Here is a 23,314-nt window from a genome sequence, read left to right as displayed (position 1 = left end):
CCTATTGTTACAGTAGTAAGCTTCTAGATCTGTTGTTTTCCGTTATGTCATATAAAGCAATAAGAAAATAAACGACTAGTCTTATAAAACTCTAGACATCTCAACTTAAGCCTGCCCACATTTGAACACAATTACAACAAACAAGACTAAAGGGCCATTCACAAAAATACAATGGTGAATGTGTGAACGGTGCTTATAATTGGTTTGTGTGGACTCGCTACATCCTAATGACCACAAGTTTCATTAAATTTCACTTTGTGTGTATTAGAACATATCTCCATGTATGGAGATCCGTGCTCATACCCATAAAGTAACTAACGTCACGGTCAGAATGGCCCATACAAGGAGATATGCATGTGTGTCGTGTTTGCACCGCTCACTTCGCACCGGTGCAATTTTAAATACATTTTTAGGGAACGTCTGGTGGCTCAACCACTTAGCACACTATAATGAATGTTTGTTATTGTGAGTTGCAAGTTTGTCTCTCCTATCTACAATTAATGAATAATAACCTGTGAAAGAAAGAGAAACGACCAGGTACACAATCGTGTCATTAAACCCTACACATTATGTCCTTCGTTGACCCGAGTCCCCCAGGGGTCTGTATCTTTGCAGAAAATAGCCGATCTACAGGCTCACAACAACGCGATGCGATGTGAGCTTGTAGAACTGCTATTTCCGCTGAATGTTCCCCTCTTGAATAGTGATGCTAGGGTTGGTGCTGCGGTTAAGAGAGAAGCGGCCGTGCTGTTTCGCCGTTCTCCATACCCGTTCGGCTATATCTGGGAGCCGGTCCCACTCACCCTGTGGCCCGTACGTCTGTTGCCAGGCCTGGGCAGGCTGCGCCGTCCAACCGTTAGCTGCGCTCAAGATGCCTCTGGGTCCCCATTGGCCGGGGCCGAGCTGGCCGGGAGCTTTGCTGTCGCGCGGCTCCGCCTTCTTCACTTCAACCTGGACAAAGGACAATGGAGAGGGGGGACAGTTTGCCAGACCCGTTGACAGCCTCTCCCCAATCCATCTCCTCCTTCTCCTCCTAACACACCTGCCCTAGCAAACTCCCATTTTTTTCAAATGTCTCGACAATTTTTGGGGGGGTGGGGTGGGGGGAAGGTGGGGCAGCTTCAAAAAGCTTAAACTTCTCTTATCTTGTATAAAAATGTAAGGGCGGCTATTTAAATTTATATTACTGTAATGTAGCAGAGTTATGTTGCTATGTTTCTCAGGTGCTAAATTACTACCTTGCCGTGTTTCTCATTTGATGATTAGTATTCGAATGGAAAATCATACACATTTTGCTAAAAGGTGATGTAATATAATGGTCTCCAAATCAGTGTGTGTAACTGTAACTGTACCTGAGAAACATAGGATTATATATTTCCTTGAAAAGAACTAGCGTATTATCGGATAAAGATATCTAATGGAAGGTCAAGACTTACCTGTCTCCGGGCTAACGCTTAAGACATAATTTCTATTTTACTTGAAGTAGAATTTTAAAGGGGGAAATGGATGTAGAGACAGAATTGCATCTCAGATCTAACATAATAAATACAAGGAAAAACATGCAGATAAAACAAATCAACAGTCTTAATAGTAGATTCAAAATCAAACCTTCATACTGTGTCAAGGAAGGGTAAATCTTTTTCAATGAAGACCAATTGAATAATAATAACCTTTTGTTACAATGGAATGGACACATAACAGGAGGGCACAGTTTCTCTGCAGTTAAAATCAGAGAAATTGGTAAAGCAAGTAAAGGCTTCTTTTTTTTTCTACATGGAGGTCAGACCAGCTATCAAAAGCTTACAGCCTATTTTCTGACTCATCTTTTGCTTGTGTAATCCAAGCTGACTCAACAGCTTAACCTTGGCCGAACCTAATTGTTCCATTATTACGTCTTTCTTTCTTTTTTTCGTGTATTATAAATGACATAATATTATGATCTATTCGAAGGGAAAAAAATCAATGACACACCCCATGAGGCCTTAAATTCATGGAGATGTTTTTGTTTGTTTTTATCGCATTCCTAAGCTAATCATTTGATAACCAGTGAAAAGATGATAATGTCTCCGTTAGAACACAAAAGAAATCTACATGAATTCAAGGCTTCATGGGGGTACCTAATGGGAGAAAATAAGTAATTTTTGGCTGAACTATTACTCTAACCTGTCCTTATTTTGGGCATATAATTATTTAAGAACTTAAACTATTAAAAAAAGAACACTCCCTTAAAAATGTTGCTATTTTTGGCTATTAGACATACAACAAAGTATATAGAGGGCTTAAGTGGTTAAGGCACATGCATCCATACAGTTGGGTTAGTGGTTTTAGCTCTACTGCAGGGCTACAGTAGCACGTGCTTATCATGGTGCCCCAGTAAAAGATAAGTTTCCTGGCAGTAACCAGCGAAAAGAGACGGTGGCAGTTAACCAGAGCAGAGAAACAGGCTGCAAACTAAAGGGGAGCCAACCAGAAATAGACCAGCGGGGTTGAGTTATTGGGGTCACCTTGCAGGAGAGTAAAAAAGAAAAAAGAAAAACGAATCGCAAATTCCTTCCCTGTGCTTTAAGGTGGTGCCACTTCCCCCGGCTCCGCTCTTCCTTCTCTGTCGACCTAATTACGCGCACATGCTAGCGCCAGGCGGGGCTACCCCCCTCCCCCCCCTCCCCCGTCCACGTCTCCGCCAGGCATCGCGAGGCAAGTTACCTGGGCTACTTCTCCCGTGGGCATCGCCGCTATGCCGACGTGATGGATACCATGACTCCTGTACACACTCCCCAACAGCGGAGAGCTGGGGATTTGTTCCACACAGTTTGATGTGCTCCAATTTCTAATTTTGTAACTTATATCTCACTGCCTGCCTCTCTCCCTCCCGAGTCCCAGCGCGATGGTATAATGTCAGCTCAAGAACAATGGCTCAAGAAGTCGAAGGTTTTCGATTCCTGTTGGAAATCAGGGCCAGTCGAGGAGCCATACCGTCGCTTGTCAGGCGGAAAGCTTGCATCTCCAATATTGTTACTTTTAAGGGAATGGAAACACATAACCCATGGATGCAATGTATTTATTATTTAGTCTGGGCTAAATAATTTCCAATGTATTTATTAATTAGTCTGGGTTAAATAATAGCTCATCAATAGCTTGTAGATGAGCTATTGATGCCATTTGTGTTACTTTTGCACAACCCTGTTGTAAGACGAAGTGGGGCATTAATTTACGAAGACATTTAAAAAAAAAAGTTGAACTATGGAGATACAAGGTTTCTGCCTGACAGCAAATGATATGCTAGTGGAGTAACGCAGATGGAAGGACGGATGGATCGTTTACATTCTGAACGGTGTTCGGCTGGTGCAAGACAGTTGGGTGGAGAAGAGTTAAAACCGCACATAATTCAATATGTACATCATTAATTCATTCCTGGCCATATTTCTACCATTTTACAGACTGGTTTTTGCATTAAAACTGGGAAAGCATCTGTGTCATTTCAGATTTTAGTGTTTGTGCCGCGCTGCAAGCTTGTACATCTGCTATTTTTTTAAAATCTTGAAAGTCTGAGAACTTCCGATTTAGGGCCCATTCCCACTGGGCCAGATAAAGATAAAGATACAGATACAAAATATCTGTCTCCATTGAAGTGGATGAGAGTGGACTACCATCCACTTAAATTGAGACAGATATTTTGTATCTGTATCTTTATCTGGCCCAGTGGGAATGGGCCCTTAGATGGCATTTATAGAATCAGCCTCGGGTCTTAAATGGGTAAAATAAGCAAAGAAACCTAATGACTGTGGGTTTTGGGTGCATGTGTGTAGTCCTGCAGGTCTAGGATCAAATCCTCCCTCCTGTCTCTCCTCTATCCCGTCACCTTCTCAGCTTTCCTACGGTCTGCCCCTCTCTCTCTCTTTAAAAATGATAATAATATATGCGTGGAAGAAGGTCTCGTGTAATGTGTAGGGTGTGTTTGCTTAATGGGTCTCTTATACCCACAAATCATTACCGTCTGCTTGGAGGGGGGGGAGAGAGAGAGGTTGTGCAAGGTTCTCCTCGGCTATCTCTTGGGAACTGATATTAATTATCTCTACTGGGAAGGACAGAGTGAATGAATAGAGTGGTTTGAATTGGCTTTTAATACAGTGTGTACAGACGAACGCTGAGCACACTTTGTGCCAAGGTATTTGCAAATAAAGTGTTAAGATGTTTAAAACCGCATCCTGCTCAGGTACCTGTTGGGTGAGGTTTGCCACGTTGCACAACTGGAGGAGCTGGATGGGTTAAGACAATCACAGGAATGCATTTCAAAGTCATTAAGGAATACTTTTCTGTGACTGACAACCTCCCTGACATAATCAACTTGTCATAACGCAGGCGGCAAACCCCACCCACCTGGTACTCAAAAGTAGGTTAACTCCAAACCGCATTAATTATTTGCAAATATCATTTCCACCCAGGGTTGACACGAAAAATAGCCCTTTGGGAGCGGCCCTTCTGTTTTGCTTCCCAAAATTGATCGACACAGTATGGAGATTTTTCAAATGAGGTCACTTAATTGAGATTTTTCATTAACTTAGAAAAAGATTCAACATGTTGGCGTATAAGTAAAAACATAAGTGACCTTCCAACAAAATAACAGAACGTAAAATAAAAACAGAACTGATAGACGAGACCAATCCTTTAGGTGATTTTTGTTTTTGAAAGGAATCAAAATATTCTGTTATCTCGCTAAAATCATAATTTGTGGCTCCCATCAATCGCCAATATCAGAGAATGGCTTAATTATTAGTCAAAGTACTAGCTACAGTAACACAATATAGACAACCTAAAGGAGAGGTCAATTTAAACAAAGCCTTGGGCGACTACAAAATCTGTACACAGAATTTCAGCCTAAATGAGTCTTTTCTGGACAGAAAAGCATAGCTATATACATGTGAGAACAAGAAGGGTTAAGTACTAGTATGCTTAGTCAGTGCCCCGGTTACACTTGTAAAACGTTATAAGTTGCCAACTACAGAGGATTTTGTTAAGGGATCAGCTGTCTTATGTAGGGATAGGACGATAATCGCTATTATCGTTTATCGTGATTAAAAAGCCATTCACACAATGATCGTATCGCGGAGATTTAAATGTTTCATGACATTTTCCTCTGTCATACACTGGGATGAACTAGCTTTTGTTTGGCTGTAAATTCAGTACCACGTAAAACTCTCTATACTTGATAAAACGGACCGTATAGGGCGCGTTTGGTACGCTCTTATTTCACTCTATACGCAAATGGAGTCGCCGATCTACAAGCTCACAACGTTGTGAGCTTGTAGATCGGCTATTTTTGGCGAACGTTCTCCCCACAATAGAGATGCTGGGCATTCAAGTGGTTGACAACAGTGACATTTTAAGTTGTAAGCATATTTTGATTATCGCGATAAATATCGTTAATGTTTTTGACCTGTAACTTTGGAGAATAATGGTGACATGTCGTTTTCATATCGTCCCATCCCTACGTATGAGCGAGCAACACTGTGTTCTTGTTCAACCTCTGCATCGTTGCTGTCGGGCAGACCTCGTATGTCCAACACTTTTCAGGAAACGGAAAAACTACCAGCGTTCCAACAGCTCAAATGTGGCTCCATTCCAATGTAATACTGTACTGTACATCGGTTAAATATTTCTAAAACCAAACAGACCCCATTTTAGGCCATGTCATTCCAGACAAAGATTTATTTTTAAAAAGCAAAAATAGCAGATCTACAAGCTCACAATGCCTTGCGATGTGACGTGTGATGAGCTTGTAGATGGGATATCTTCGCTACCCGTGCTTGACACTGTCGATAAAAGTATAAAATAGGATATTAATTTATGACGAAAGAAATCATAAAAAAGGTGAGATATGGACAACGATTCTGTCCGACAGCGAGGATTTTAAGACAAGAGGCGACTGATGTACCGTAGCGGCCATCAGAGAGAGTTTCACCTACAGTACAGTAACAGTTTGGATCGGTAAAATTGTCAGTGGGTCGCCCAAGCCTCCGTGTGATCTGGAGGGGTAAAATAAAACTACAACTACACACTTTTTTGCCCATGATGTCGTGAAAATGCATGTTGACAGCCTGGTCCACTGATTGTTCGGCCTCGAAAGTAATAAATCCAAAACCTAGCCAACGACGAAGAGTGAATCAAGGTAGCAGGGAGGGGGGAGTTGTGACAACACAAGATGAAGAACAGTATTGGGATTCAGCAAAGTTTTAGGATCCATCAAGACTCGAGCAAGAGGCTCCTGGGGTTCAGATGAGGTCGCAGGCTTTTTAAAGAGGACAACACAAGTCTTAAGACTACAGGCTTTAAAGCACGGATGCTTTTTTATTTAATTTTTTGTGCTTACATAGCGCACTGCGCATGGGAAGAGAATGCCTCTTCACATCTATAGGACTACTGCCTTAAGAGGTTCATAGGCACAAATTGGAACCAATGGTACGCTGTGTTACTTCATGCTGTTTCATCCAAACCCCGCCTTGATTAGTCCCTTGGAATATTGCTGTGCAGCACACACTGGCAGCAGCCAACTGTTAATGCATAACAAAAATATGGAGAAACAGAAATTGTACAATGCCTAAAGCTTTCTCCAAGCTTTCCCAAATTTGCTATCAGACTTTGAGTCAGCCAGGATAAGCCTAAAATGGAAAAATATTACAATATTGCTCACAACAGCAGCACAGAGCTATAGGCCATTTATTGGGTTTCTGAATGTGCTTGGCGGTACTTATGTTGCTGTAGTTCATATGGTGAATAGACAAAGTTCCCATCAGAAAGAAGAGTCCAAATCCAAATGCAAACGATCTCATACAAGACTTATTACAGCTTAATCATATAAAGAGGCATTTCACCAGTAGAACTGTAATTTGTCCCAAACCTCCGTGTCACTAAGCAGCTCAGTAGCCTTGCGGTCAGTAGTGCTTTCGAGGCCGGACGTGACCAGACGCCGTCAGGCCAATATATTTGCCATATGCACGCGCAAGAACGGCACGGAACAGTGCATGCTAGAACCATAGAGTTATAGGCTATACAAGTGACGATAGGCTATATGGCTATTTGCATAACACGTTTACCAGGTTTACCAGTGAGTGGTGGACTTGCGTATCCCCCATAGATTCACAAGTCTATTCATCTAGATAGGCTACTTTAACACATACTGTAGGTTTCCAGCGGTGACTGTATGTGCATTGTGCGTGCGTCCTCATAGGCTACACGGCTCCATTACTGTGGTAGGTACTGTTTGAGATTCGTGCAAAGCAAATTTTTAGTTTCTCTACTGCAGCGCAGTATTTTCTATTTGCTCCATGCGCACATGTAGGCGCACACACACATCTAAAGGCGCGCGTGCACGTGACATCAATAAATGACGCCCTGAAAAGAAAACCCCAAAGCACCACTGCTTGCGGTTAGAAGTATTCTCCCTTAGATTGGGAGTTTGGGGGTTCGATCCCTGACCGAGTCATAACAAATATATATGAAAACGCATCCCTGCTTGCCATTCAACATCAAGCGTTGGATTGGAGTAACTTAAGGCCCTGCAACATACTAGCGTCATGTCCAGGTGGTGTACTTGTACAGTATGTACCGTACATCATGGCTGGGGATGTACTTTTGTCATCAAGCTGTCTCCCGCTACAGAAACAGGAGATAGGCTCCAGAACTACAGTATGGGCCACATGGCACAAGGCCTACCACATGTTTCAATTCCATTAGTTATTTGATAGTAAAGCTTTGTTTTGATTTTAATTCCTTAAAAGCCCAAATCACTGTATACCGATTATATAAAGCAGCTTTGTAATTTGAAACCTATAGCTTCCCCGCAGCATCCCTCTGTGAGGTTTGAGGCCAAGCTATTTTGATCAATCCACCGAGAGCTGTGTACATGATACTACAGTATGCAGTGTTCGCCTGATGACATCCTATGAGAGGGCAAATGAGTGATGAGTTTCTGCGTGACGTTTTAATAGTTTTCGGCCTATGGGTGACGTTATGTGGAGCATACATCAGCTGCGCATTGAGGGGGAATACCCTTTTAACTAGTCATGATTAACCACAGCTAAGGATCTAGTGGGCCACTTCATCTGGCTATCAATTATGGCCAGCAGAGGACTATTCGGAGCAGCAGCGGTCTGCAGCACAAAGTGAACCACTGCAGTGATCCACTTTCAATTGGACTCACTTTTCTCCGTGGCAGAACTGGGTTGTGAGCACATCTCCACTTGGGGAGCTAACCTGATTCCAATTAAGTGTCCTATGAGAGAGAGAGAGAGCACTGAGAGTTTTTGAAACATTCAAAACTATCAGGCCAGGCATTCCCAAGGCTTATGAAAACTACTATAAATATCATCAATCAATGACCTGTCCTTAATCGGAATTTTAAAAATAAGATTTGCCCGTTTACGACTTTGACGCATCTCACCTAAGGCGAAGCCTGATTCCAACTTCGTCGCATAACGGTACTGTGAGCCGAAAATAACTTGCAATGCGTTGTGTGCTTGTAGTTGTGGCACGCAACGCTGTTGTGAGCATAAATGAGACATTACACTGATAAGAGGCCAATGCCGCACGTTGTTAACGCGAATATCTGTTCTTGTCAGCAAATGACACTGTCGGAGTCTAAATTCAGCTATATCGTGGTTTTGTTTACATTCAATGTACAGCTTAACTTCAACTGAAACACATTTCCCAGTTAACGAGCAAAGTATAGTCAAGTCTTTGACCCAGTTTATATATTTTTTTTAAAACTGACAAAACTCAATAAAAAGATTTAAAAAAAAAAGTCTTTGACCCAGTTTCTTTTATGATGGAACTTTGTGAAAACCAAAGTTTTACCAAATCATTTTTGGGAGTGGGGAGGGGGGATACTTGTTGCAACTGGCCTGTACCTCTGTGATACCAGTCAATGCACAATAACCTACAGGAGAAAAGACAAATCTTAAAGAAAGACACGGTTAATCACGTTCAAACCATTCACAAGGAGAAGGGGACAGAAAAAGAAAAGTAGAAAAAGGCTTACTTACAAAAATACTTAACGTTCTACATATGGGAAAACACACACTATGCCATTTAAAAGATATAAGATATCAATTAAGTCTACGTGACAATAAAGTAAACTTATTCTAATGTTGAAAGTCTAATGATTTTTAAGAAAAGAAAATATAAAATAGTTTATACTATCATAAGATTTAAGTAATGGTTGTGTTACTGGTGTAATACATCATGTTAAATTCCAATGACAAACTTTTCTGGTTTTATCCCAAAAGAGCCTGAATGGGACCCTGATGAAGGCCCTTGCGCCGAAACGCGAAACAAAATAAAGGCTTTAAAAAAAAATCAACTGAACCTTGGTTCTTTCTAAATTCACCTGAGTCTCACACTTGGATATCAGCCCACTACAAAGGGAAGGAACTTAATGCTTTGACCTACAATTGAACCTTCTCCAAAGAGCAACCGTTTCAGTTTCTCATAATTACGGATCCACGCAGCGCTTCCTCGTCTCCTAATTGGGGCGGCAGTGGCTCAGGAGGTAGAGGGGGCCGCTTGGGAAGCGGAAGGTTCCCAGTTCGATCCCGGGCTCCCCCAGAGTTAGAGTCGAAGTGTCCTTGAGCAAGACGCTGCTGAACCCCTAATTGCTCCCGATGAGCAGGTTGGCGCCTTGCATTGGTTTCCTCCGCCATCGCATCGGTGTATGAATGTGTGTGTGAATGTAATGCATAGTCATTGTAAAGGCCTTGGATAAAGGTGCTATATAAATGCAGCATTTAACAAGACCACTGCAAGAGAGATGAACCAGAGGGGGCCTGCTGCTGGGTCAAACATTTAGCGTACTGTACTGTACACACACTACGGATCACGTGCTCCTTGTGAGTCTCCAGTATCCTGTGTGTGAATCCGGCTTCCTGTCATGTCCCGCATAGTCTCTCGATTACAGACTTCTGCATTGCTGCAAGGGAAAAGAGCGACAGAACTTTTCCCTGACGATGGCTAGCCAGATTGTGTCCCGCATGACTCCCTTCTCTCCTGACCCTCAATTTACTGTCTCTCTTAAACCAGTGGTTCCCAACAGTGGGTCGAGGCCCGTTTGTGGGTCATGGGTAAATTTTTTAAATATCCCCTTTATTGTTATTTTTTAGACATTTTGTTTTTAATTGTTTTTTCCATAAATTCTGAAACAAATGTTTAAGAAGTAGTAAAAATAGCCAATCCACAAGCTCACATTTTGTCACGATACGACACATGTAGATCTGCTATTTTATCTAGATTGGGTCACAAGGAGACATCAAATTTATTTTTTGGGTCTTCAGCTAAAGGTTCAGGAACCACTGCTTCACACTCCACAACCTTATGAAGCACCATATCTGATCAAACTGATCAGTCCATCTTTAACTGTTCAGGAACAGGTAGCTCATCATTTAGCAGATGCTCTTAGCCAATTGAAGCCTAGCATCCCTACTCTGGGGTGAACCTTCGGCAAAGAGATTTGGTGTAGTGTGTGGACCAAATATAGAGCCCTGGAGGACCACGGTCAACTATGTATAGATGACGGTAGAAGTGGTTAACCATCAATGTCATTGTCCAAGGACATCTTCACAGTTCACTTAGATATTGAAAGACGAATGGCTAAATGATAATAAGTTGATGAGGACCTCAAATGGGACACACACCACGCATGTGGTGAAACACACTCAGCAACGCCTGTACTGGTCCTGTCATCTCTGAATATGTTTTAAGTGGGCCCCGCATGCTCAGGTAGTTCTACGACCGCACCATCAAGAGCATGCTGTTGGGCAATGTCACTCCTGGTATGGAATCCACCCCTCCATAGGACATCTCTACAGAGAGTGATGCGGACAGCCCAGCGCATCGCGAGAGGTGAGGTTCCCTCCCTCCAGGAATTATACGAGAAGCGATGCATAGTCAAAGGACATCAAGGACACTCACCACCCCAGCCACAACCAGGTCATGCCACTACGGCGACCACAGCCAGGGAAGCTACTTTTGTATGAAGATTTTTTTACCTTTCCTTAAAACTACCAATGATGGGAGCTTGTACAGAAAATAATTTCACCCGCTGTGTAAACCTGCGATGTGACAACATGGTTGAAATAGAATATGAAGCGCTACTACCTAACGAACCATCAGCATGGCAAATGCAGTTTATGTACCATAATACCAGTTTATGGCCACTAAAACACAATACAGCCAGATGGAATAATAAAAGCAGCCGATGCAAAACAACTGAAATGAAACTGGGACTAATTCTGTACCACAAGGTCATGAAAGGACAAGGTCATGTTCCCACAAACCGACATGCATACCCTGCATGACCGAAGCTCAGGTCATCTTGTCAACGTTAAAGTCTAGCACAACCTTTTATGCGAATGAAACGATGAACACGCTTGTGTGGCTACGCCAGTTCAGCGCACGGAACCATCCGCTTCTGGCGAACGCGATGGCCCAGGTTCGAATCGGACTCCTGCCTCTGTCTCGCATATCTCTCTCCTCTCTCTCTGCCCTTGGTTTCCTGTCTCGCTACTAGGCTGACCTATCTGATTGAAACATAAAATGCCCAAAATAACCCCTAAAATAAATTACGAACAAGATGTTCCCAGACGATATGACTGACATCGTCTGAGTTTGTATTGGGGGGGGGCTGTCTTTGGGTCAGAATAGTTTGTCATGAGATTTAAGATGGTGAAGGTATGGACAGAGGGTGGGGTGGGTGGGTGGGTTTTGGAGGGAGGGAGGGAGGGAGGGAGGGGAAGGGGGGTTGAAGAACAGGATCAGCTTTTACCTCGGGGCCTCTGCTTCTCAGCATCATAGATCATAACCACCTCTGTGACCTTCAACAGAACAAAAGAAAAAAAAAATGCCGGCTCCATTTAGAATACATCTGTTCATTCATTATGTTCCGTCTCAATTCTGACTCCTCAAGCCTCGATGTATACTCAGCCGCGGTCTTGTGCCGCACACCCACCAAAAATATTCAATCTACAATTTCACGATTGGCTATTTTCGGCATGCATCCATGTATAAATCAAGCATCATAAACCCTGCATACCTAGACCGTATGACACTGCCTATTATTGTAGCGATTGACCCCTGCTCAATGTCACAACCACTCAAGCATTGGCTCCTTGTAATGAAGTGAACAGACGTGAGCGTTAATGGCGCTCGGTTGCGATACTCACCACTCCAAACCTATTGAAATAGTCCCTGAGCTCCGGCTCGCCGCAGTTATGGGGGATCCCGCCGACAAATATCTTCTTTGATTTATTGCTATCGGCTTTGCTGCCCTTCTGCAAGACAAAAAGGGAAGTGTATGGATTTCAGGGTCACGTATAATAATACTAAAAAAGGGATTACAATGGAAAGGACACCCTGGACTCTATGAGTGTACGGATGAAACCAAATGGACCCGTACGGGTCTATTTGGTTCCATTCGTACACTCTCGGAGTCAAATGAACACTGAGGATTTGTACTGTGGAGAGGCACTTAGCCATCATCTAGTCAGACAGTAGAAGCAGGGGAAATTAGGTTCTCGTCTTGCCCTGGGGTATAATTCTTAACATGTCATGTCAATGCAAACACTCGCCTCCGCGGAGAGCTGGTACAATCCACTTAATTCTGAATTACTGGGCGTTTCGCCACTGCTTGTGTACGTCGGCGCTCACGCACCGTATAGGGCCTAGAAGTGCTTACACCATCGATAACTTTTAAAGAACTGTTGTGTCTTCCATTTCCTTAGTAATAAGAAAAAGGAAGACGTACAACGGCAGTAATGTTACTAGATGTCAGCGAACGCTGTCCCTTTGCCAGACAAAGAGGGCCTCATTCACACATAAAAAAGAGATTCTTATGACATAAATGTTGGGCTTATAGCCAATAATGTGATTTAAGGGAAAGCCTATACCGTGTTATACCTTTAGAACCAGTGAAAGCAGCTGTGTCATTTTAGATGTTGCTCTTTCTTTTAATATTTTGAATTAACATTTTTCTGCAAAAGGTTTCAGAAGACTTTTTTATTTTTTTATTGACCTCTTGTCTTAATGGGTTAACAATATGCTATATTAAAGCTTGGATTGATTTGAACGAGAACAAATTATTATATTGTATGTACGTGTTGCCTTATCGTATCCGGGAAAATGATTGTACCATTACATGTAGGTCAAAGACAAAGGACATATTTTTTTTTACAGATGAAGGATTGAGGTTTTTCTATGTGACAGGTGGGGCAGAAACTAGAGTAGAACCTCAGGAGGAGAGACAAGGAGACACTGACGGCTACAGCCCTTCATCAGACAGAGGACAAACATAGCCGGAGACTCCACTCCACTCCACTCCACTCCACGGTACTGTACGGTACCAAACGCACTGCTCCTTACCCAGCCCTCCTTGCTTCGTGATTTTTCAGGTTGCATTCCTCTGGGAGTACATGGCTTGGGGTCAATCTGACACCGAAATGAAGGAGAAGGAAGAAAGAAAGAGAGAAAGAAAGAAAGAAAAACATTTGACCTCAGCGCTGAATGAAAAGCACCTTCAAATGCTCTTCCTGCAACCAATCCAGTGCATTAGCCTGATTCACGTGGTACAGCAGGGCACAACATATACACACACTGCTGGAATTACATGCATTCATTAAGTGCACAGCAAATAAAATTTTATGTCCTTCATTGCCTCAGCCAACGGCGAAATGGAGGCGATATTTCATTTATGGCGCATGGACATTATAGAGGGATCATTGTGCTGTTGAGTAAATCATAATTTGCTCATTCATTATTACTGCTCCGTGGTACTATGGTATAGCTCGGCGAGAAGAACCAATTATCAGGTTAACTACGCATTGCGTTGTATCAAGACGCATATTTAACCTGGAAATCTGCTATGTTCGGCAAGCGACAGTGGTGTGACGGAGTATACGTTAAGCTTAACTGGTTCTTGTTTCCATCAAATCACCTTTAAGAATAAAATAACATCTTAATCTGAAACAGCTAATTTGATAATTTGACTATTCATGATATGAAAATCTTTAGAAACAGTAATCTCTATGAGAATATTAATGTTTTACCAACACTATGACCTCATTGAAACGACTGCTCTTTAGATTAGGATATATGAGGAAGAGAAACCCTTATTTGTGTGGATGTCTAATTTAGCATACTCACATTTCTGCCATCTAGATTATGTGGTTTGGTCTCCAACACTGTCCGAACACAGTTGGGGTCTTTGAATTTGACAAAGCCAAAGCCCCGCGACTGGTTTGTGGTTTTATCCTTCATGATGACACAATCTACTACCTCTCCATACTGTGAGAAGTAGTTTCTCAGTGTTTCTGATGAAAAGAAAAAGAGAATAATCATGTAACAGTGTTTCCACACTATAGTCATCATCTAACAGAACAAGAACCCTTACGAACATTGCTATAGAAAATATGAGCTTAAACGTAGATCTACAAGTTAACTTATTTCTCCTATTAAAACACACTGAATGTTCCTTTCAGTTCTTATTATGATGAGGTATCCAACAACAGTCATTTCACACAGAGATGTAACACTGCAACCTGCACCGAGGCCATTACTGGAACAAAGAAGAGGCCAGATGATGGACTAAAACTAAAAATACCACAGCTACATACAATGACAAAGGAGACAGCCTACGCGCTCTAATGACCTTGGTTGAATCTTGGGGTAACATTAGTGGGTAATGCACATTATTTCAAGGTACAGTTGCTCCACATCAAGAATAAGAGAGTCGAGCCACTCCTCTCGAACAAACAAGAGCATTGACCCGCTGTCATCACCACCAGTGGAAAATATACAGACGATTAATTTATTTAATGCCCATACACGCCCTCGGAGGCAAGGCATGCAAGTCTCAACAAACGAGGAGTCATCATCAGGGCTTTTCACATCACTGCAAAACCCTGGGGCATCAGTCCGAAGAAACAAGTCCAGATACACGCGCACGCACGCACACACACACACACACACACACACACACACACACACACACACACACACACACACACACACACACACACACACACACACACACACACACACACACACACAGCGCTGTAGCTACTGATCCGTCAAAAGAGACACACGCCGTCCAATCACGCATGACTTGGGGAAGGAAGGGACTCTGATGGCCCGAGGGTTTTGCCCAGACAAACTCATCCCTGGTTCGGATTGAATGGGCTTCTACAATGTACTAAGACGGCATGCAGTCTCCCTGAAAATAATGACGCCGCCTAGGCTGAAGTATGAGTCTGTCTTTCAATATGAATGTTATGCCTGAGAGCTGGTCCTTGAAGTTGCGATCGCACGCACATTGTGTTAAGCATCTGTGCAGCTCACGCTTTACGTTAGGGACACTGGTGGCTGGTGGTGTATTTCAAACCTGACAGCCATTTATTTACCATGCAGAGTGATATTATAGAATAGAATAGGGCCTCCACCAGTGGTGGTCTACGGACTGGAGGAGAAGACTAACTTTTACCAGCTTCCGCTAGTAAATTGACCAACATCTGCCGGCTCACCTTGTTCACACCAGTGTCTAAATATTAACTTATCTACGAACAGGTTAGCCAAGTCTTAGTCTGCCAACCTGCCACTCTGCTGAACTCCAGGTGACCTGCTGCCACCCGGAAAAAGCTCTTTCACGACACATATCTACATGTATGTATTTAACTATTTATCACATATACATGTAGTTAATAACCATGCAGCAGTAACATATCCATGTAGTTATAACCATTTAGTAATACAATATCCATGTACAGTAGTTATAACCATGTTCTCACACATCCATGTAGTTAAAACCATGTCGTTATAATTGATTGATTGAATTCATTTGGCGATAAAGGGAAAGAGCTCGTCAGCACTTCCATGCCAGCAACAACACACAATATCACTGAGGATAATAAAGCCCCAAGGCTTCTTTCCATTGTGAACAATCATCACAACATAGAAAACAACCTCACATAACAACTACATACAGCACCTGTACAAAACACCAAGTAGCAGCCCCCGGGCAGAGTTCCCCTACATTTACTCTACTACTCAAGGAATTGTGTTGGGCCTTTATTTTAATTTTAACACATTACAGCATCAATTAATACATGTTAGACTAAAATCTTCACTCACCTTGTGTTGTACTCCAGTCCAAGCCACCCACAAAAAGTTTTCTGAAGATAAGTAAAGAAGTCAGTCATGATTTCTCTCAAAAGAACAAGTTTCCATATATATATTCAGTACGATTTATTTCTGACTGGCTGTAACAGAACCAATTATAAAACTGTGGTCACATAAAAAGACACATAATATAGCAGTTCTATGAAGATTAAAACAGTTTGACTGGCTGATGTTGATGTTAAAGCTCAGGGACGTGCAGAGAATGTTAGAAAGGTAGGGGCTGAAATTTCGAAAGGGGCCTTTTGGTGAAAATATCGAAAATAGCAGATCTCCAAGCCCACAATGTGTCGCAGCGCGACGAGTTGTGAGCTTGGAGGTTGGCTATTTTCAGTGCTTGATACCACACTTAACTAAACATAATCAAGTCAATACTGGAGATGTGGCGTAACGGCATGGATTTCTACACAGAGAGGGCAATTCGGTCAACATAAGATGCTGTGTTCAAGTTCAGGAGAGTTTGGACAAGGCAATTCTCTTGAATGCTGCCTCCAGGTATGGCATGGAAAGGGAGCATTTGCATTTCTTTCATCATAGTGAAAACTGCATTCATGGTCTGAAGAAGGGCACTTTTTACAGACGGATAAAAGGGTAGGGGCTCAAGGGGCTCAAGCCCCATTTGATGTCTATGCGTGTGCACATGCCTGTTAAAGCTGATCAACCTAACCAGTCAATTTACAGCACTATTACATAACAACACTGCGTCACCTGTCACCAAAACTGTTGATGCTTCATGATGAGTAATGAACCAAACCAAAGACTAAACTAGCTGGCACTGAGGCCATGGAAGTCATTTCCCACTAAAAAAAAAGAAAAAAAAACAGTGACTTGTTTTTGGATCCAACAATAAAGGTCTTGTTATGAATCCTCCTGCTGCCACGTAACCCAGCAAATAACCATAGCATTTAGCAAAGCTAAGGTAAACTATGGACAAGCTGACACACACACACACACACACACACACACACACACACACACACACACACACACACACACACACACACACACACACACACACACACAGAGTTGTCTGGAGTTAAGTCTCACAGTGCTACCAGATATTGTTGCTGTCGGGCAGAAACCTCTTATCTCCACATTCTCCAACTGTCTGTAGGTTTTTAAAAATGAACGCCCTACTTGATGAGGTAACCGGTAAAGTCGCCGGAAAGAAACTCGCAGAGATTTAAAATGTTGTATTTGTTTTACTGAGAAAAAGGTTAGAAATAACTTTAGGATTACGCATATCTTTCTGAGGTTAAGATTAGGAATAGGGTTAGGTTTTGGCACTGTTTTACTGAGGTTAAGGTTAGGAATAAGGTTAGGTTGAACCATTTAGGCATAAGGATATTAAGGATATCAATGGAAAATAACAAATAAGCCTTGCCTTACCCGAGTTTCATTTTAGTTGACATTGTATCAGTGAACTGTAATGTCATGAAACTACCTTTACCTATCCAAAACTTCTAATAAATAGCTCAATCAATCAATCAATCAATCAATCAATCAATCAATCAATCAATCAAATCAAGGCATAAACCATCAGCCCAGGCGAGTTTCTTTCCAGCGACACTTCTGGTATTCGGTCACACTATAGCGTCACACATTCACAAAAGCATCAAAAGCAGCCAATCTACAAGCTTGAAACGTGGTGCTTCAAGCTTGTCAATCTGCTACTTTTGCATTTTTTTCAAAATTTTAATCCTGAAAAGTAAAAGTTTTGGATGAGATTTCCACCCAGCAGAGAGAGATGATATAACAAAGCAATGGCTCCTATTCACACTGCCAGTGAGGTGATAAAGCATCAGCCTGTAATGCGATTTTTACCCAGGAGCATCAGAATTATACAGGGATATAAAAGGTTAAAGGGGCAATCATTCACCCTGAAACCACAAAACTCCTCTGAATCCAACAGCAGAGCAGGCAGAAGCTCTCCGCCCTGTACATGAAAATGTTACCTTCACTTAACTAGTTAATAAGGTTCATTTCTAATAATATTAATACAAAATGTTTAAATGGAAAAGTATACAATTTAATGACTTCTTAATAAGCATCTGATCCGCCAAAATTGTAGACAGAGAGAGAGGGCAATTAAACATATTTCTAGTTTTTCTACCACAATATTAATTATAGAAGATGCTTAGTTCCATAGTTTGTCATTGCTGCAGTCCAGTTGTTTTAAGTCAAGTGTGTATGAAACTATTCTGGCCAAAATATGCAGTATATTAATGAATATTAATCTGTTACAGTCAACTGATTAATTTGTTTCTTCTGACATCTATTGTACCTGTCCTGAACATCATGTTCAGTTTAATATCTGAAACATATAGCCTACTGTACATCTATGTAGATAGATAGATAGATAGATAGATAGATAGATAGATAGATAGATAGATAGACAGACAGACAGACAGACAGACAGATATACAGATAGACAGATAGACAGACAGACATTTAGGGCTGGGTGATATGAAAAACTAAATTATTTGTGTAATAATAACCAGAAGACCTTCAGATATTGATCTGTTCAGGTAGTAAGGGTGGAAAAAAATCACTTGTCAATTAGTTTAGCTTATTTGTCAATGGAACGTGAATTAGTCATTTTCAGTTGCCACATGACTTTGTAATAGCTTCGCAGTGTGATTTAAGACAATAACACACTGTAATAACGATTGAAAACATTTAAAGGACTATATTTATGTTTATCCCACAACACACCTGCAATGACAGCCAAATAAATTATCGATACATATAATTAGTTGCTTATATTTGTCAATGGAACGTGAATTAGTCATTTTCAGTTGCCACATGACTTTGTAATTCCTTCCCAGGGTGATTTAAGACAATAACACACTGTAATAACGATTGAAAACATTTAAAGGACTATATATATGTTTATCCCACGACACATCTGCAATGACAGCCAAATAAATTATCGATAATTATAATTCGTTGCTTATATTTGTCAATGGAACATGAATTAGTCATTGTCAGTTACCAAATGACTTTGTAATTGCTTCGCAATGTGATTTAAGACAATATCACTGTAATAACGATTGAAAACATTTAAAGGACTATAATGTTTATCCCACGACACACCTGCAATGACAGCCAAATAAACGACCGACAAATATCGACATATAAATATAATATGGATAACATCATGGCCCAGTGGCCTATCATCATGACTAGTATGACGGCTGCTCATCTCCTGTCCTATCAGAACGCCCGCTAAATGTCCTCGCGCTGCTGGCTGCACAGAGAGAGAGACTCTCACTCCTCTCCTCTCTCTCTGGCTCTGCTGCTGCGGCTAACCTTAGCACCATGCTAGCTCATATAGATAGAGTCACCACTACTGTACAATGTACTGTATGTACTCAACGCTGCTGCACTGTATAACAGCTAACAACACTAACTCACTCCTTAACACTTTGTTTCATCACACCGGCCACGTGCTAAAAAGACGTCTCGAGCGTCGCTCTGCGACCACCACCGAGGCACCAAAGTTGCGAACAGCCACGGAATTTCACTTTTAAGTAGCTTTCGTTTCTTTCTAATCTCTCTCTCTCTGTGTCAACACCGAGGATAGCTGTGTGTTAGCTAACTTCCACTGACGTTAGTTAGCCTAGCCGGTCAGAGTATATTATGGTAGTAAGTACACTCACTGTACATTTGACAGCTAACCGTCGGCTAGCCGCGGCTGTCTAAAAGCCGACGTTTATAGCTGTCAAATGTACAGATGAGATGATAATAGAGCAGTGGTTCTCGTTCTCTTGGTTCCTTTACGAGTCTGTAACTCTGACAGTAATAGAAATGGCATTTGGTTCCATTTGTAATACTGTCAGAGTTAAAGGGAAGACCTTGAGATTTTAAAGATTGAGAACCACTGAATAGACTAGAGGATGAGGAGAGAGACTGAGAGAGGGGGGGGGGGCATGCCGGGGTGAGAGGAGAAAAGTTAACGCTTTTGGATCAATTCAGTCATTCAAAAATAAAAATAAAACAAAAAAAGATGCAATTAAACAAGCAAATCAATGGAGATTAAAAGGGAATTATTTAATGTCTTACCCGACTTCATCTCCGGCTAAGTTGTTGTTCATTTTTTGTGTGAGGCTGGGGGTGAGTGTAATGTGTTGTGTGTGTGAGTGTGAGTGTGCGTGCGCGTGCGTGCGTGCGTGCGTGTGTGTGTGTGTGTGTGTGTGTGAGTGTGTGTGTGGAGAGAGAGGAGGAGAGGATTGGAGAGAGGAGCTGCTGCTGCTGCTCCCACAGACACACTGCTGCTCTCTGCTCCGTCTGACTGTATGACTGACTGGAGGAGGAGGAGGAGGAGAGGAGGAGAGGAGAGGAAGGTCACACAGACTCCGCTTTCTGGTTCAAACTGTGTGTCTCTGCGCAGTGACGACGTGTTTCAGCCGCCACGGGGGGGCGCTCCTCCTGCAGGGGGGCGGGGCGCGTATTGGGTTGTTTTAAAGGGACCGTGCGTTATGCAAATGAGATTGGGTCGGTGTCGCGTCATCAATAAATTCATCATCACTCTCCCAACCAACCAGGCGTTCCTATTTTTTTTTTTTTGGGGGGGGGGGGGGGGGGGGGGGGGCATGAGTGACCAGAGCCTAGCTGGGCATGACCATGGGCATGACAAGATGACATATGTCGTGTAGGCCTATTATTATGCTGTTATTATGTTATGTTTGTTTTGTCAAAAAAATAAAAAAAATAAAATGTTGAATTGCAAAAATAGCTAATCTACAAGCTCACTACAAAGGAGAGATGTTTTAGTTTTTGTCACATTCATACATTGCCAATAATTTGACCGGCAGCAGTGGCTTGGGGCGGCAGTGGCTCAGGGGTAGAGTGGCCGGTAGAGTGGCTGAATGGGAACCAAAAAGGTTCAGAGTTCGATCCCGGGCTTCCCCAGAGGTAGTGTTAAAGTGTCCTTGAGTAGACCCCTAATTACTTCCGATGAGCTGCTTGGTGGCTTCCATTGTTTCCTCTGCTGTATTTGAGTGTAATGCACAATCTATGTAAAGTGCTTTGGAATAAAGTGCTATAAATGCACCATTTACTACCTTTTAGGCTTCATGGGGTGTGTAATTGATAGAAAACTTTAAACTCCTTTAAGACAACGCTGACTGTATGCCGTATGCCATATCACAATATCATCCAAAATCCCAGACTATTATCATCTTGTATTCTCATATTGCCCATGGGGTTAACTTACTCTATCAAGCCATGACAACTGTTCCACAGTCTTAAGCTGGTTGCACACTGCTGCGTTTAGAATGCTACAGTCTAAAACTACGCCTCACAAAAGTATGACAGAAAGCTATCATGTTTTTGTAATTAATTAATCAATCATTTTCTGTGACTGGAGTTTGTTCTAAAATAGCCTATACGTAATGTATTTTAGTCGTGTGTGTGCGTGCGTGCGTGCGTGCGTGCGTATTGCATGTGCATGTGCATGTGCATGCCTGTGTGTGTATCTGTTCTGTAACCTCAAAAGCAAGTGGATCAATGCTCACTTCAGGTATGGTGAGGGTTCTGATCTAAACCCCTTCTGAGGTGGGTGGGGAAGTCACTGGGCTGAGACTGTGAGAGTACTGTATGCTATGGAGGCGATTGAGAATAGAACAGCGCTGTGATTCCCACCACAAAGCTGTTTTTACTGCAAGTTACAGAGTGGGCAGAAGAGATCTATTGTATGCTTTGGGCTGCAGGCAGAGAGCTGCAGTTGGCAAAGTATACGTTGAGCTCTTGTCCATTTGATATATATTATGCGTGCGTGCGTGTCGTGTAGCGTGCGTGTGTGCGTGCGTGCATTTAGTTCCTGCTCTTTCTCTTGTTAACTGACATCAGTGGTAGGAGTCCCACAGGGTGTGTGTTCTGAACCCACATTCCTTTCTTTTGGTCATCATCAATTATGTCTGTCGCTGCAGCACAGCTGCTTATGAACACATAAAAGTAGTTTTACCCCAGACAATACAAGAGCCACAGCGAATTTGGACGGGATCCAATAACGTTGTTTTTCCCATGAGGATCTATCGAAACCCTGATGAAGACTGGCAACAGTCGAAACGTTGGTAAATAAATTATTTGCATCGTGGCTGAAGAGTGTGCGGCCTCTTTCCTCTCATCCCATGAGGATCTATGACATCATATTGATGATATCACTTTTTCTAAGATGATAACGCAACGTTGGATGTTGTTGATATTATGATAAAGCATCTCTTACAGAGCCACACTGTAATAATGGTGTTACGACCCTGGGGTCTTCCTGCTATGTCATACATAATGTAGGTATATGTGTTACCTTCTGTGACCTTGTGTAAGGTGATCTTGCTGAGGGTGAGATGTGACAGGTGTGTGAGCTGAGTGAGTGGCAGAGGTGTGAGTGAATAAGAGAATGATTGAGAAAGTACCGGTAGGTGTGGCCAGGAGGGGATTGGTCTCATGCAGGCTGATGGTGGACAGGAGGAGGATGAAAGGCCAGCTCTTCTCAGCGCCAGCAGGCTTTTCTCTACACCTCCAATTAGCCCTATTCACGGCCCGCCCATTTCTCAGCATCTTCCTGGTGCTGACGTCAGTTTAGAAGGGGAAATTAATACAGAAATAGCTGGACTTAAAGCCAACAAATCATTATTTCGAACGGTAAAGTAAATTATAATGCTTTGTGCCTTTTACCATCTTGTGTTCTTGATCATGCTAGCCGTATTTTATACTGTACTATTCGGAAATTGCATTAAATCTGCGATTTCTGTGTTAACTCTATGGGCTTTTAGCAGGGTTTTACCCTTCAAAACGTGACTTCAGCACCAGGGGGATGCTGAGTGGGTGGGCCGTGAATAGGGCTAATTGGACTGCCAGTATCCCGTATTGTACTGTTGAAGTTATTGGATAATTAAAAGCAGAGTTGGGAGTTCATTCTTTTAAGTGGGTTTCCTTTTTGCTCATGTTTAGATGCTTAGAAGTTAGGTTAACGAGTGTCTTTTGGTTACCTTCATTTGGGTAGTTGGTTATATTGTTTAGTTGTTTTGGTTTCTTATTTCATAATAAGATAAGTAATAAAATGAAGCCCTGCTTGCTGGTGGTTCATTGGGAGGTTCTA

At 42.2% G+C, this 23,314-nt stretch overlaps 1 protein-coding gene across 6 annotated transcripts in view; it reads right to left on the bottom strand.

Moving 5' to 3' along the window:
- Window positions 1-20,493, bottom strand: part of dazap1 (DAZ associated protein 1) — a 34,819-nt gene extending 14,326 nt beyond the window's left edge. For 4 of the 6 annotated variants that reach the window (XM_080735532.1, XM_080735534.1, XM_080735535.1 and 1 more), the window contains exons 1-8: window positions 20,278-20,493; window positions 16,168-16,208; window positions 14,185-14,351; window positions 13,405-13,470; window positions 12,210-12,317; window positions 11,813-11,861; window positions 6,057-6,139; window positions 804-951 (exon numbers count right to left, since the gene is read on the bottom strand). In XM_080735532.1, coding sequence (XP_080591658.1) covers window positions 804-951; window positions 6,057-6,139; window positions 11,813-11,861; window positions 12,210-12,317; window positions 13,405-13,470; window positions 14,185-14,351; window positions 16,168-16,208; window positions 20,278-20,309 — 694 coding nt within the window. In that variant the 5' untranslated portion in view covers window positions 20,310-20,493. Of the gene's footprint in view, window positions 1-803; window positions 952-6,056; window positions 6,140-11,812; window positions 11,862-12,209; window positions 12,318-13,404; window positions 13,471-14,184; window positions 14,352-16,167; window positions 16,209-19,629; window positions 19,642-20,277 lie in introns of those variants that run through there. The other 2 variants (XM_080735533.1, XM_080735537.1) reach the window with 2 other exon arrangements.
- Window positions 20,494-23,314: the final 2,821 nt, after the last annotated feature.

This window comes from Nannobrachium achirus, assembly GCF_963921795.1.
Source record: "Nannobrachium achirus genome assembly, chromosome: 1".
Taxonomy (NCBI): Eukaryota; Metazoa; Chordata; class Actinopteri; order Myctophiformes; family Myctophidae; genus Nannobrachium; species Nannobrachium achirus.
Note: the sequence above shows the minus strand (reverse complement) of the source record. Positions and strands in the feature narration are given on the sequence as shown.